The sequence below is a fragment of the Aspergillus pseudotamarii genome, assembly GCF_009193445.1.
Source record: "Aspergillus pseudotamarii strain CBS 117625 unplaced genomic scaffold BDV38scaffold_113, whole genome shotgun sequence".
Taxonomy (NCBI): domain Eukaryota; kingdom Fungi; phylum Ascomycota; class Eurotiomycetes; order Eurotiales; family Aspergillaceae; genus Aspergillus; species Aspergillus pseudotamarii.
The window spans coordinates 40624-55241 of NW_022475127.1; the positions used below are offsets into that span (position 1 = coordinate 40624).

The following is a 14618-nucleotide window of genomic DNA, read 5'->3' on the forward strand; positions in this document are numbered from 1 at the left end:
ATCTGATATCACGACAAGAAGAATGGTAGTAACAGCCACTGTGCATACCCTGCCAATGGGTGAACTATCGAAATGCTTGGAGTACCGGGCTTTCGGAAAGCGATCAGGTTGTAAGGCATTCTAGAGACTTTGCATTCATCCCTTATATACTGTGAATACATGTTCTAGCTGATCGCAAATTTACCATTTCCTACAAACTTCTTCTGGCCCCTGTAGTCGCCAAACACTACAGAAATAGCAACCATGGTTCTCCCTGCCGCCCCAGAGCCTCCCACCCTGCTAGGGTATCATCGGATCCTATCGCCTAGCGCCGGCGTTCGTGTGTCGCCCTTATGCCTGGGAACCATGAGCTTCGGCAATGGCTGGAAAGGGGTTATGGGTGAGTGTGACCAGGCGACCAGCTTCAACATGCTAGACACCTTCTACGAGAGCGGTGGGAACTTTATCGACATAGCCAACTTCTATCAGGGAGGCGATAGCGAAAGATGGGTAGGTGAATGGATGTTACAGCGGCAGAATCGTGATGAGATCGTATTATCCACCAAGTACACCATGGGCTACACAATGTTTGGCCCGCAAAAGATCAAGTCGAACTTTCAGGGTAACCATGCCAAGAGTCTGCGTCTATCCGTCAACGCTAGTTTGGAGAAACTGCAGACTGATTATATCGACCTATTGTACGTGCACATGTGGGACTTTACGACGAGTGTTGAGGAAGTGATGCGAAGTCTCAACCACCTGGTGGCAAGTGGCAAGGTTCTGTATCTGGGGGTCAGCGATACCCCAGCCTGGGTCGTGGTCAAATGCAATGCATGTACGTGCATTTGCCTTCTAAGATGTAGTTGGTTTTGAAGTTAATGATTGCCACAGTTGCTCGAGCCAACGGACTTACCCCGTTCAGCGTCTACCAAGGCCACTGGTCGTGCGCTTTCCGTGACTTTGAGCGGGATATCCTGCCCATGTGTGAGTCAGAGGGCATGGGCCTCGCGCCATGGGGTGTGCTAGGCCGCGGTCAGTTCCGTAGCGCCGAGGACTTTTCTCGTGAGGGTCGCAAGATGGGTCCTCAGGATGAGAAGCACCGACGACTCGGAGAGAAGCTAGATCAGATGGCGCAACAGAAGAACACCAAGGCTACTAGTATCGCTCAGGCCTATGTCATGCACAAGGCCCCCTATGTTTTCCCCGTTATTGGGGGTCGCAAGGTGAAGCATCTCAAGGAAAACATCGAGGCTCTCGGTCTGGTACTGACCGAGGAGGAAATCCATGAAATTGATGATGTCGAGCCGTTTGACGTTGGATTCCCCATGAATTTCCTATTCGAAACGCCGACGCAAAGATACCGCACTAGCATGACGAGCAAGGATATATGGCAGTTGTCATGCAACACTCGACTAGAAACAGTGCCCAAGCAACAGGTGAGTCGGGTCCTTGTGTCCCTCACAGGGTGATAGCAATTGACTAGATGTGCTCTATTAGCCGATCGAACCCCAGCAAGGCGCGAAGTACTTTGGATCCGTCTCAAAATGAGCGTAGTGGTGTGGATCTCGCCTACTGTGCAGTATAGTTGATCACAGTTTTGGGCGAAAATGCCTCTTTCACGAGATGAATCCTGTTGTTTTCCTTTCCTTATCCTTGTCACTTAGTCTTTCAGCAAAGCATCAGTCACCTGTTACAACATATCATACGCCTGAGGATCTTTGGTTGGTCAAATCACTTATTACGCAACGTAAATACACCTATTGTGAAACAGAGATACAACCAATAGACTGATCAAACGAACAAGCGAAAAGATTGTTGCATCCATTTCTAAATGATACAAGCGACGATATATCTGATGGAGCACCCACGTGAAGCGTATTTTCTTAAAACATGCGGGAGATAGATACAGGCTGTCCCCAAGTTTAGAATTAACGAAAGGTTCCCTAAACGCCCAGTGAGAGATTGGTGTTCGATGGAGACAGAACCCTACGAAACGTCTTCGTTCTAGAAGCATGGGTGAAGGTGTGGATGAAATTAATGACCCGGGAGGTAGAGCGTTCTCCCAGTACATACCTTGACGCCAGCAGCAGTTTTCACTTCGCTATTCTGTTTTCGGTGTGCTTGGTCCAGATCCTGCTCTTATTCTCAGTTTGCTATGTTTTGAGCATGGAGTCGGCTACCTTTGTCTTTTGATTCATTCTCCAGCGCTCCATCATGTCGCATAGTCACTAGGGTGTATTACAGGGATTGGGCAGGCAGAAAGGGATGTGCAAAGACCTGCCATAAATGATACATAGAGGCTTTGGACTTGCCGCCCGATGAGCTCCTGGTCTTCAGACCTTTCGGTCTCCGAGGAAAGATTTGCTTGGTAGCGAACCATGCATAACCGCATATATATATACTACTACATGGCGGGTCAACAAGTGTCACTGTTTTCACAGAACTACACAGTATCTCGCCTCTTCGGAGTCTCTACCATACACGATCGCTTCAGCATGTCAGACAACCACCGTTTAGATGGCAAAGTAGCCTTGGTCACAGGCGCCGGCCGTGGCATCGGTGCTGCCATCGCCGTCGCCCTTGGTGAACGCGGAGCCAAAGTCGTGGTTAACTATGCCCATTCCTGCGAGGCCGCGGAGAAGGTGGTTCAACAGATCAAGAACAATGGTACCGATGCTATCGCAATTCAGGCCGATGTCGGGGATCCTGAAGCGACAGCGAAGTTAATGGCGGAGACGGTCCGCCATTTTGGCTACCTGGATATCGTGTCGTCGAACGCTGGAGTTGTATCCTTCGGCCACCTTCAAGATGTGACCCCGGAAGTATGAGCCACAGATAACGCATTTAAGCACCTCAAGTGCTAATGAAAACATCAGGAGTTTGACCGGGTCTTCCGCGTGAACACCCGTGGCCAATTCTTCGTGGCGCGGGAGGCCTATCGCCATTTGCGGGAAGGAGGTCGAATTATCCTGACCAGCTCTAACACCGCTTGCGTCAAGGGGGTACCCAAACATGCTGTATACTCGGGATCCAAGGGGGCTATTGACACCTTTGTTCGCTGCATGGCCATTGACTGCGGAGATAAGAAGATCACCGTGAATGCCGTGGCTCCGGGAGCCATTAAAACTGATATGTTTTTGGCTGTCTCGCGGGAGTATATCCCCAATGGTGAGACTTTCACCGATGAGCAGGTAGACGAGGTCAGCTTTCTATCCATAAACTGCGTCTTTCTGGGTTCATACTAAACGAAATCTAATCTAGTGTGCCGCCTGGCTCTCTCCGTTGAACCGGGTGGGCCGCCCCGTGGATGTCGCCCGGGTAGTTAGCTTCCTGGCATCTGATGCAGCCGAATGGGTCAGTGGCAAGATCATTGGGGTGGATGGCGGCGCTTTTCGATAAACCATGCCCGGTATATACTCCTTTGGGGGCCGCTGGTCGGAGGAGAACAACCCCCAGATTATTGGTGGATTTGGACGGTAGATCTTCGAAGATACAGAGATGATTGGGGTTATAATCATTCCTGAAAATTGTCTAGGCCTTGCCAGATAAATAATAAAGTTGCGTAGAATAAGGCAACCGCACCAAATGATATGAAGTGTACTCCCTCATGTTCTAAAGAGCTAGACGACGTAGCAAATACTATTTGCTAGTTGAACTAACACGTTAATATTAGCGCTACTGCTCCAAGGTAAGAAGGCGAAACACCTTGAATGGGTGCCTGAAAGCCTATCCCATTAGGCTAATCACTGTACTTTTATATATCTAATGCGGCCTTTTAGTGCACAATCCATAGTTTAACGCGTCGTTTGCCTCACTCCACCAAGCACCACGGCTCTCATTTTGGCCCGATCTGTGAATCTATCCTCGTCCTCCAAAACTTCGGGAGTCGACATAATAGGGACAAATTCTTGAAATGCGGCTTCGCTCTCAAAGTTGATAATAGCAAATGCGTCATAGGTAAAATCGGATGGCTCCCCCACCAGCACAGCAGCGAGGAAGCCGGGGGCTTGAGCGTCACGTTTCAAATAGTGTCGAATATGACTGCGTGGAAAACGAGGTCCGCCAAGGCGTCGAAGTAATGGCACATGGTGTTTCTCCCAGTAATCCTGGAAGGCGTCGGGGGAAAGTTCTGGCTTGCGAGTCACAAAGACAACGATGGTGAAGCCGTCGCTCGGCATATCGGACAGAAATTCAGCGAGGAAACAAGAAGGAAATCAGAAAGGTGTGTTAGATTGATTCTTCATGGCTGGATAGGGTAAAGGTGGGATATAGTTATGTCGGCAGGCATGTAGTCGGGGGACAAAAAGCCCTCGGTCCCCGAATTTGAAGAAGTAGGGACCTGACCTCTATAGATATTATTATTCTAGTGAAACCATCTTCATAGACTCCACTAACTGTCCACCTGATGAAGAAATCGTATCATGTATCTTTCGCTCCTCATAGCCCTGGGTGTGGTTTCTTTCACCCGTTTCCTGACGGCGTTTTACCAGGCTCGCCAGGAAGTATGGAAGCTGCAAAAAGCGAACCTGGTACTCTCCCCCAACCTGGATCACGGAAAGATCAGGAAAGACCGTGGAGCTGACGATGTATAGCCTATGCCAGAGTTCAAGCTTCTAGCCGGACACTTCGGGGCTCTCAAAAGCACTATCCGAGGGATGCCATCAGACGCGACGCTTCATAGCATCATGCTGAAGATCTCCCAGCAATTCCCGTCCGGCATCTTCTATATTAATATGTGGCCCTTTAGTGGGACTTGGATGATTGTTTCAACTCCTTCGGCGGCCAGCCAAATCCAACAGCTGAATCTGACCAAGCCGGCCATTCTGCGACGGCCCCTGGAGACGGTGACAGGGGGGCCTAGTATGATGAGCATGCATGGCGAGGCTTGGAAGAAATGGCGGGCACTGTTCAACCCAGGATTTAATCCAGCCTACATTATTGGCCTGGCACCAAATATCGCCGATGAAGTGGCGACCTTCTGCGCTCAATTGCGCAGAAAAGCCCAACAAGCCGAGGTCTTTCCTCTCGAGTCGCTCACCACCCGATTAACGGTGGACTCTATTTGCTCGGTAGTGCTGTATGTGGACTTTAATCGAACGTATTGCATAATCGCAGGGCTCTAATTAACGAGACGAGCAGGGACACGCAACTGCACCACCAAATCAAGGATCACCCACTGGCCACAGCCCTGCAGCGACAGATCGATTGGACCTCTTTTGGTACTACGTTTAACCCCCTCAAGCGTTATTTGACTATTAGGCCCTTGGTACTATGGTATAATAACAAAGTTATGGATCGAATCATTGATCGTGAAGTGGATCATGCCTACCGTACTCCACCAGATCATCCATCCAAATCTGTGATTTCGCTGGCTCTACGAGAATATCTCCAGGAACAAGCCAGCAGCAACACCAGTCGGTCCCTTGCGGAATTTAAGCGACTGGTGGCTCCTCAGCTGCGTGTCTTTCTCTTCGCCGGCCGCAATACTACAAGTAGCACTCTGATATACGTCTACTACCTACTCGCTCAGCACCCCGAGGTCCTGGCGCAAATTCGTGCTGAACATGAAGACGTGCTGGGCGCGGATCCAGCAGAAGCTCAGGGCCACATCAAGGAAGATGTTCAGTTACTGAACAAGCTCACCTACACAACTGCCGTGATTAAAGAAACGTTGCGGCTCTTCCCTCCATCCGCCTCAATGCGGGAGGGCCGACCCGACGCCGAAATCATTGGGGAAGATGGGCAACGGTATCCCACGGTGGGGTGCAACGTCTGGACACTCACGGTGGCTCTCCACCATAACACTGACCACTGGAACCAAGTGGAGAGGTTCATTCCGGAGCGATGGCTGGTGGGGCCCGAAGACCCCTTGCATCCAGTTAAAGGTGCCTGGAGAGCGTTTGAATTTGGGCCACGGAGCTGTATTGGCCAGACATTGGCAATGCTGGAGCTGCGGATTGCCCTGGCCATGACTATCCGTCAGTTCGATATTACGCCCGCATACGATGAGTGGGACAGCATCCACCCGGCCATTACAACCAAAGAAGTGAATGGGCATCGTGCCTACCAGGCGGAGAGAGGCGCTGGGGGCGCTCACCCTGCCGACGGGTTTCCATGTCGTGTCAAGGAACGATGTTGACACTGGCTATAGCTGGTATTTACTCATCCTGTAGCATGCGTGTCTCAATTTCAGAGCTGCAGGCTGACCAGGATCTGCTATGTGACTTAGTCATTTAGATGCTTTGTATGATTTACATAGTCTAGGAATGTGGTACCCTAACAAAAGCCCATGTAAAAGCTCATGGTACTTCTATACAGTACTTCGCTCCGTAGCCAAGACGGGACATGCAACGCAAGCCACAAGAGATCTGGCTTGTGGCTTGTGGATTACGTTAACAAAGACAAGGATCTCTTGTTCGGAGAGCGAAAGGATTACGTCGCTGTTGGGGAGGAACGTTGCTGTGTTATCATATCATTGCGGTCTATCTCCAGTTCTCAACTAAAGCTATCCTGACCCTTTTGTTTGGTTAACCGCCACATTACCCTTGCCCGTCCCTCAATTAGAGTAGATTGCGATCGAGCCGACTCTCTCACCTCCCAAAATGCCGCTCTCTGAGAACGCAGCCCTGCGTCTGGCAGGCAACGCCTTCGGCACCATCATCCTTGGTTTCGGCATCAATGCTCTGATACGCCCCAACCACGCTCTTACCTTCTTCGAATGGACGCCACCAACAGCAACCGCGGACCAACAGCTCGTGAACAGCCTGATGTACGTGTACGGAGTCCGGGACATTTACATCGGCCTGTCCGTCTACGTGGCCTCGATATTCGGGACACCCAAGTCACTCGGGTGGACGTTGTTGGCGTTTAGTGCGGTTGCCTTTGCAGACGGTGCGATTTGCTGGTCGTGGGGACACGGGGAATGGGGGCATTGGAGCTATGCGCCGATCGTGGCGTTGATTGGCACTGCTCTTTCGGGACTGTTGGATTGAATATCAGGTTGCCACTCTTGATTTATGTGGTAATAGAGAAATTATAGTGCAAAGCTTAGTGTATCCAGGGTGCTTGGGGGGTTTGGTTCTATGGAATGAACGCCGCTTCGCTGTCCGAGATTGATGATTTTCGCAATCCGAGCGAGATCCTGCGGTACGGCACAGGCCGGCACAATTTGTATTGACTATGAGACTCTACGAGTGCATCTCTAAAAATAACAGTTTGATCTAATACTTGTTGCGAGGTTCAAGCGTTACCCACAACGGTTTCTTGTCCCACAGAATCCAAATGCCCTGCTCTGCCAACCAGTCTGTATCCTTCATACGCGTAGTGTCTAATCGTAAGTCGAAATGCCAGAGAAGCTTGACTAGGATCAACCGCATTTCTGCGTAGGCTAGCTGTCGCCCAATGCAATTCCGCGGTCCGATGCTGAATGGTTGCGATACGTCGCGGCGATCATGGGCAAATTCGCCTTGGCCTTGCCAACGCTCAGGGAGGAACTCGTCCGGACGGTGGAAGTTACTAGATGACCTACAGGCGACAAACTGTTGTAGACCGACTGATGTCTGTTGTAGACGTAAAAGGTTGCGCATTAGTGACGGAACCACAGGTAGGGTTTGTAAAGGAACTCAACAAGACTTACCCCCCCGGGTACCCATCCCCCTGCGATATGGGCCCCCGTCCGTGGTACGATGCGGTTACTTTGCATGGGGACCGGTGGATACAGACGCAGCGCTTCCTCCAGGACTGCTTGCAGTCCCTCGACACGCGAGACACTTTGGGAGTCAATCTCGGATGCGTGAGTGAACTGCGATCGGATGCAAGCGGTAAGCTGCTGCAGATGTTCCGGGTTTTTTAGTAACAGCCAAGTGCATCCACTTAACAGGGTGGCTGACGTCTCACTACCGGCCAGCACGATAGCACTGGCATTACTGATCATTTCGTCCCGCGACATGGGCGGTTCCCCGTCGGGCTTCTGGGCCAGTACCGCATCCCAAATATCGCCTCGAGGGGTAGTGGAGTTCTGAAGGCGACGGTCGACCTGGTCGGTCGTGAACTGTGCGTTCCGGCGTCGCTGTTCCAACAGCTTGCGGGATCCCAGAAGCCGCAGAAGCCCATCAAGTCGGTAGCGCCGCAGGCCATTCAGAATGGGAATCAACTTGACATTACCCTGAATGGATGCAATCCATGGATGTGTCTGGACGTTGTCAAGGCAGCCGAACGAGTCGCCAAAAGCGAGGTCGCCGATAATGTCGAAGGTGGCCCAGTTGAACCACAGCGTAAGGTCCAGAGGTCCCTGGCCACAGTTCTCGTGTAATCGCGTGATTAGCAGGTAAACACTTCGTTCGATAAGACCGCGTTGCTGCCGCAAACCTTTGTCAGAAAATGAAAAGGCCAACAGCCGTCGATAACGGCGGTGGTGGGCATGGTCGGCGGCCAGGATGCCTGGGGTCCCATTGTGGAAGGGTGGAAGATGCATCGGATCCTTGGGAAACTCTGGATTGCTCGTGTAGATAGGAGTGGCCGCCTCGGGAGCAATGAAAGACAGCTCATTGGGCGCGATTCGGATGACAGTGCCGAATTCTTGGTGTAGTCGCTGGAGATCGCGAACAAGGCTGCCTCGGATGCTACTGAGGATGTAGGGGCCACGCCAGATTGCCCACCATCGAGGCCCTGGATACGATCCTAGAGGATGAAGCCAGAGTCGGTAGACAGCCAGAGAGGTTGGCGTCAGTACCTGCCTTTGTCAGTCCTATCGCCTTGAATGAGAGACGATCACGAACGATGAGAAATATCCACAAGAGCTTATGGCTGTCTGAAAGCCACCCGTCGACGCCCATCTTGGTGAGATTATCACTTAGTTTATGGAGCCACAGACAGAAGCAAGCACTGTTGCATGAGGGGGTGCAGGGTGATAAATTGATGCTAGAGATTGTTAGCCGGGCTGCGAGTAGGACGAAGAGCGAGAAGCATCGGGGATTCATCGCCGGCGATGGCCGATTTCGATGTATTGCCACTGAGGATTGCAGGTACCCAGTCGTCACTGAGCTTCTGAAAGTACCATTCATATCTGTCTACTCTCTAGAATACCGAATATCGAGGAAATTGTCCAACTTCAACATGCGACGTCACTAAGTGGGCAGAGAGATGTCTCCCTACTACATTCTACCTGGTGCATCTATGCGAATAAGCCACTGTGTATGCTACTTCGTTCATTTCATCATTTCGCTCATCGTACGGAATTCCGCCCCCGGTATGTCTTCGAAAAGACCCCCAGTTTTATGGTGGACTGCTGGAAGTACTGGGTCAAGAGCAAGACGCCCTCGACTTAATAGACATGTAAAGCTCTCGTTTCGCCCAGATAGACCAGATCTTCTGATCGAGGAAGTTGCCAGTCTTGCTAACGTCTAGAGTAAAATCAAAATGCCACAGGAGCTTGGCTAGCGTCAGACGAACTTCTGCGTAGGCCAGATTGCGCCCAATACAGTTACGCAGCCCAACAGACCAGGGCTGGTAGGCGCCATAGTTGTCGTACTTGAACGGTTCCTCCATCTTCTGCAGATGGCGCTCGGGGATGAACTTATCAGCGTGAGTAAAGTTGTAATCGGCGAAGTACGCGCCGAGATGGCTGACACCCACTCTAGTCTAGGGGAATCATTAGCTTTTCACTATGTTAGACTTCATTCAGGGCTGAATACTTCTTCGGGAACAAATTGGCCACAAACCGTTGCTCCACCAGCGGGGACCACGCGTGGGGGTTGACCGGGCACTGCTGGATACATGCGCAGCGTCTCGTCGATGACGGCAGTAAGGTAGGGCAGATGCGAGACGGAGATCAGGTCAATCTCCTCCGGGGAGGCAAAACTCTTCCTGATCTCCGCGGCGGCTTTTTCGATCTTGCCCGACAGACACAGCAGATACATTGAGCCGCTGAGTGCCGAGGCTGTGGTCTCAGACCCTGCGACGACCATGACGGCAGCGTTATTGAGCATCTCTCCAGCGCTCATGCCATCCCCGCGCTGGTTATCGTCGGCACTCTTGACTAGAACTTTGTCCCAGAAGTCGCCCTGGTCACCTTCCATCTTCATACGCTTGTTTAGCTTCTCAACGGCGTAGCTGTAATTTTCCTGGCGTTTACCGCGGAGCTCCTTCGGCAGCACGTAGGGTGTGAGGAACTCGATGCCCATACTGCGAAGAACGTGTGAAATGGCCACACTCTTGAGATTCTTGTGGATCGCGTCTACCCATGGGTGCAGCTGCCGGCTCTTCAGACTGTCGAAGGGTTCACCGAAAGACAGAGCTCCAATGGAGTCAAAGATGGCCATATTGAAGTAGTACACCATCTCCACAGAACGGCCCGTGTCGGCCACCTCACGCAGGACCTCAACCAGCAAGTCGGCGTATTGCACTATGGTGGACTCCTGGGTGCGAAGGCCCTTGTCGCTGAATGCATGGCCGAATAGACTACGGAACCGTGCATGGTTACGCGTGTCCGAGACTAGGATACTCATGACTCCGTTGGGCGCTAATGGGAGGCGTACGGGGTCCTTGAGGAACTCCGGTCGCCCTGGCACATGAGCGTGGATGTCGCGCCAGGCTTGAGCATTTGCGTAGCTAATCTCATCGGGTTTAATCCGGACAGTATCCCCGTACCTCTGATGGTAACGCATTAGGTCATGGTGCATCGTACCGCGGAGTAATGCGATCTTCCAGGGCAGAGAGCTGGCTCGCCATAGCAGTGGACCAGGATATCCGCGAAGTGGGTGGAAGAACAGGTTGTAGCCCAGATGGAAGAGCACGTATCCCAGGAGTATGATAGGAGCTAGAGCTGGTAGCGGTAGAAAATACATGGCTGTTGTGGTTGGAGCCCAGCTGATTCCTACCTCGAGGCATGAAGGGTTAAAGTACAGTATTGAAGTCACTCCTCGGACAGCGAACGGCAGGCACTCGGACATGGTACATTGGATACAACAGGTTCCATTTATCCGATTATGTTATATGGTAATCATACCGGCCCCCAAGAAAGGTCCCAGATAAATATGAAGCGTTATATTCTATGACAAGGACAACAACAAGTCGTTGTCTAGTCACAGCATGAATAAACCCCACTAGATCATCCTCACATAGTACATTATAAGTTGACTAGCTGTAGCGCTCCCAGCGAGCCTAACACCCCACCTGCCAACGGAAAGAGTGCTCGCACTACATTGAATCGGTCCCATTTTCGCACCAGCCGCTCAGCCTCCTCCCGGGGGATTACCATCCCCTTGTTGGTTTCAGACTCTAGGCGAGCCAGCGCATTGTTAGTTGGAGCCATTACTATCTCGGTAAATGGAACCAAGCTGATGGTAATAAGGCCGGCAGCGGCAGATACGCGCCAGTGTGCACCAGTCAGGTATTGGTGAACGGAGACTGAACTGTAGAGAAGGGTGGTAGCAAGGCCTAACGCTCGGCCTTTGGTAGTGCCGATTAGATAGAGTTGCCTTTGGAAGCGGATAAGTTGACTCGACTGAGTAACGGTCTGCAAGAAGGCAGGCATTGCGAGCCCATAGACGCTCATCATGGCTCCTGGATGGGTCAAACTTTAGACATAATCAAAATATGGGCGAGAGACGTACCGGACATGAATGAGCCCATGATCACGGCGGTAGCTTGAAGTGCAGTAATCATGGCATAGAAAGTCTAGCTTCTCTGTTTATCGTTCAGATTTGCGCACTGAAACGTATGCAAGTACAGTGGGCTTTATAAAGAGTTGGCATTCTTTCGGCAAGCGAAGTAGCTGGCTTTCAATACGACAACGGTTTTCTGCAACTACACGTAGCATGAAGCTTTCATGGCAGCAAAAATGATATTTACATCAGACACGCCCATACCACCAGACACGCACACACCACCCCGATAACTACTGTTTCCTTCTCAATTTTCTCCATCAAATGAGATGATCCACCTTCAAATAGATGACGCAGTAGGACTCCCCAGGTGTGACGGACACGACCAGTGGCAGTTACACCCACCGCACGCCCGCGGAACTCGTTATGGCGATGGGCAATCTCACACATGGCAGCCCCTAAGTCAGCGTAGCTGAGGGCGGTGGCTTGAGACTCCGTAGAGATTAGCCTATAGCCCGTTGTTTGTGTTCCATTCGCATCATGAAGCGTAGGAGGGTCCACGAGAATGTATTCCAATGCCCCTTGCTGCTGTGCTTCACTATAATATTGGCACGCTTGCTTGATATCCGCATAGTTGGCAACGAGGCAGAAGCTGACTATCCGATGTACCAAGGCCGGTACCTGGGCTGCCAGTGCAGGGTTCAAAGAGGCTGAGCGAAGTTGAACGATCGTACATGGCTCGTAATTTGCTCCCTCAGCCTGCTGTTGTCGCTGGAGCGCGGATATGATGGTGCGGGCACTATCCTGGCACAATGTGGTGCCGATTGTGCTCCCATTCTGCGCCACACACATGAACGCAATACTAACATTCCTGAGGCATTCACTCAAAGCATGAGGGTCTGTAGACGTTCCTTGTATAATGTGGACTTGTGGGTTATTTGTCATCTCGAGATCTGGGAACGCTTGTAGCAACTTGACTTTTGACCGCACGAGGATTTGAATGCGAAGAGAGTCGGGTGATTTTTGAAGAAGATGACGTAGAATGCTGGAGCCAGTGGCCCCAGTGGCCCCGAGAAGGGCGTATGTGACCATATTGCTACACGACAGAGCAAGGAATGGAGATGCACGCCGAGGAGGCAGGGCCGCTTTATATCGAGCGTACCACGCCTGCCTGTCCGATGTTTACAATACTAGCGTTACGTTATGAAAAGTATGAAAGCCCAATGAAATGTATTTACCCATTGGGCGGGTCAGGGGAAACCCTCAGGTCCTTTTAGGTACAGCAACCAAGATGGCCTGCTCTTTAGTATCGTAAACCTTGGACTGGATGATTTCCAGGCCCGCCTGCTCCATCAGATCGTCCCATTCAGCGCGTGTGCGTTCCACTCCGCCGAGCGAGTTCATCATGAGCAGATCTGTAAATGCCGCTTGCCAAGGCACCCCGGTACCAGGGATGACCATCTCATCAATCAAAATCTGTGACTCCGGCCCCATCGCTTGGATAATCTGCTTCAAGATGAGGACGCATTGTTCATCTGGCCAATCATGGAAGACGTGACGCAAATAGTAGAACTTGGCATTCTGAATAGGCTGTGGCTCGAAGAAGTTGTGCTCCATGAACTCGACCCCTGCCACTGGCTGCGCGTTGGCCAGAGTTTGAGGAATATCCTGCACGATAACGCGACCAGGAAGGTTCGGAAATTTGGCGCGCAGGGCCTTGGATTGTTGGCCAAAGCCTCCACCGATATCAACCATTAATACCTTGTCGGGGTCCGGGAAATCGCCCAGCTCCTCGAGAACAGGGAAGTGGTCGACCCAGGAAGCGGGACGCTGCAGAGCCATTAAATGACCCAGTGATTCCATGTGCTTCGGGTGCTGTGGCATCCATTCGAACAGGGTTAGGTCACTGCCGAAGGCCTTTTGGAAGACGCAGTCTTTGTTAGAGGTGATATCTTGGTAATCTCTCTCGGCCAGGAAGTCGGGCAATATTTGGGTGCAAGGCCCCGAGATGTCGAATCTAGCGGGGGCCTTAGCATTAGCATACAATATGTCAACTGCCAATTGGGATAAAACCATACAGTTGTACCACCGCACCTGCGGCATCCGGGTTTGCGAACACATCTGTAAATGCACTCGAGGTATACTCTTGGGGACCTGTCTCCTTGATCAGACCAAAAGCGGCCTGGGTCCGTAGGATGCGACCTATTCTAGGTTAGAATGTAACTCAGTTACGAGGTAGATAGGGACTCAACCAAGCAGTCTAGGAGAAGCTCCTGTCTTCTTTACAAACTCCGCCAGCGTTATCGGCGTGTCGCTCTCCTTGAGGCTGCGGAAGATTCCGAGATCAATAGCGACCTTGGCGAGAGCGACTTGTAGGGGCTGCAGGATGATCAGTTTTCCCATTCTCATCCATAGCGAGGGCTTCAAAAATGACGAGACTTACCCCACTGCTCAATCGCATGACCACATCCCAGTCTGAGTAAAAGCCGACCTGAAGCTCCCGGATATGGCCCTGAATCTGCCGTTTGCCCACATCGTCTGTTCTGGCATACTCCTCTTTAATTTTCGCGAAGATGGATTCCATGTCAAGGCCCGTCATCTTGTAGTCCTAGTACTTACGACAGGCGATGTAGATTGTATAGTCAAATTAAGAATGTACGATGGGTCAAGGCCTTGAGCACTGGTCCTTGAGTCGGGGGAATTTGTTGGCATTTAACATTTTGTCGTGTTTTTTGTCCAACTCCCCGCCTGTATACCGAATTCATGGGAGACCATGCAGAGCTAGATACCCTCGGGAGATGTATGTGTCGCTCAGCGAAGGTGGCAGAATCCACCGTGATGATGCCGCGACGGGGCGAGAATACGAATTGGTGACTGGTGACTGTCACAGTAGCCTGGAGCTGTGGAATATCCTTCAATCTTTTGCTAGGCTATGAATAATAATCTTCGGGTCTATAGTTTGGTCTATCATGAAATTCTGTAGGTTTTACTAGTAAAGAGATTGCGGTTGCAGCCTGTGAGCATTGTATAATGAAT

The 14618-nt window shown here is 51.3% G+C and overlaps 9 protein-coding genes across 9 annotated transcripts; 4 read left to right on the top strand and 5 right to left on the bottom strand.

The window, feature by feature from the left end:
- Positions 1 to 103: 103 nt before the first annotated feature.
- On the top strand, positions 104 to 1942 carry BDV38DRAFT_23199 (aldo/keto reductase). Its single transcript, XM_032052992.1, has 3 exons — positions 104 to 814; positions 871 to 1415; positions 1477 to 1942. The coding sequence occupies exons 1-3, from the start codon at positions 244 to 246 to the stop codon at positions 1525 to 1527; spliced, it is 1167 nt and encodes a 388-aa protein (XP_031907433.1). The 5' UTR covers positions 104 to 243; the 3' UTR covers positions 1528 to 1942.
- A 532-nt stretch (positions 1943 to 2474) lies between these two features.
- Positions 2475 to 3378, top strand: BDV38DRAFT_288751 (Versicolorin reductase 1; the record flags this gene model as incomplete). Its single annotated transcript, XM_032061093.1, has 3 exons — positions 2475 to 2801; positions 2856 to 3179; positions 3241 to 3378. The coding sequence occupies 3 exons, from the start codon at positions 2475 to 2477 to the stop codon at positions 3376 to 3378; spliced, it is 789 nt and encodes a 262-aa protein (XP_031907434.1).
- A 395-nt stretch (positions 3379 to 3773) lies between these two features.
- On the bottom strand, positions 3774 to 4157 carry BDV38DRAFT_288752 (EthD domain-containing protein; the record flags this gene model as incomplete). Its single annotated transcript, XM_032061094.1, has 1 exon — positions 3774 to 4157. The coding sequence occupies one exon, from the start codon at positions 4155 to 4157 to the stop codon at positions 3774 to 3776; it is 384 nt and encodes a 127-aa protein (XP_031907435.1).
- A 243-nt stretch (positions 4158 to 4400) lies between these two features.
- Positions 4401 to 6185, top strand: BDV38DRAFT_276005 (cytochrome P450; the record flags this gene model as incomplete). Its single annotated transcript, XM_032058133.1, has 4 exons — positions 4401 to 4481; positions 4572 to 5056; positions 5119 to 6113; positions 6181 to 6185. The coding sequence occupies 4 exons, from the start codon at positions 4401 to 4403 to the stop codon at positions 6183 to 6185; spliced, it is 1566 nt and encodes a 521-aa protein (XP_031907436.1).
- A 396-nt stretch (positions 6186 to 6581) lies between these two features.
- BDV38DRAFT_288754 (DUF4267 domain-containing protein) lies at positions 6582 to 6971 on the top strand (the record flags this gene model as incomplete). Its single annotated transcript, XM_032061095.1, has 1 exon — positions 6582 to 6971. One exon carries the CDS (start codon positions 6582 to 6584, stop codon positions 6969 to 6971), a length of 390 nt encoding a protein of 129 aa, XP_031907437.1.
- A 228-nt stretch (positions 6972 to 7199) lies between these two features.
- BDV38DRAFT_276006 (cytochrome P450) lies at positions 7200 to 10928 on the bottom strand (the record flags this gene model as incomplete). Its single annotated transcript, XM_032058134.1, has 4 exons — positions 7200 to 7538; positions 7616 to 8714; positions 9293 to 9618; positions 9672 to 10928. 4 exons carry the CDS (start codon positions 10926 to 10928, stop codon positions 7200 to 7202), a joined length of 3021 nt encoding a protein of 1006 aa, XP_031907438.1.
- Positions 10929 to 11016: 88 nt separating this feature from the next.
- Positions 11017 to 11734, bottom strand: BDV38DRAFT_24062 (DUF1772 domain-containing protein). Its single transcript, XM_032053912.1, has 2 exons — positions 11592 to 11734; positions 11017 to 11541 (listed from the first exon to the last, which is right to left on the bottom strand). Exons 1-2 carry the CDS (start codon positions 11641 to 11643, stop codon positions 11105 to 11107), a joined length of 489 nt encoding a protein of 162 aa, XP_031907439.1. The 5' UTR covers positions 11644 to 11734; the 3' UTR covers positions 11017 to 11104.
- Positions 11378 to 12760, bottom strand: BDV38DRAFT_23111 (Averufin oxidase A). The gene has a single exon (XM_032052935.1). The coding sequence runs from the start codon at positions 12672 to 12674 to the stop codon at positions 11826 to 11828; it is 849 nt and encodes a 282-aa protein (XP_031907440.1). The 5' UTR covers positions 12675 to 12760; the 3' UTR covers positions 11378 to 11825.
- On the bottom strand, positions 12760 to 14566 carry BDV38DRAFT_23707 (Demethylsterigmatocystin 6-O-methyltransferase). The gene is made up of 4 exons (XM_032053538.1): positions 14026 to 14566; positions 13835 to 13961; positions 13661 to 13784; positions 12760 to 13599 (listed from the first exon to the last, which is right to left on the bottom strand). Exons 1-4 carry the CDS (start codon positions 14179 to 14181, stop codon positions 12846 to 12848), a joined length of 1161 nt encoding a protein of 386 aa, XP_031907441.1. The 5' UTR covers positions 14182 to 14566; the 3' UTR covers positions 12760 to 12845.
- Between the last annotated feature and the right edge of the window lie 52 nt (positions 14567 to 14618).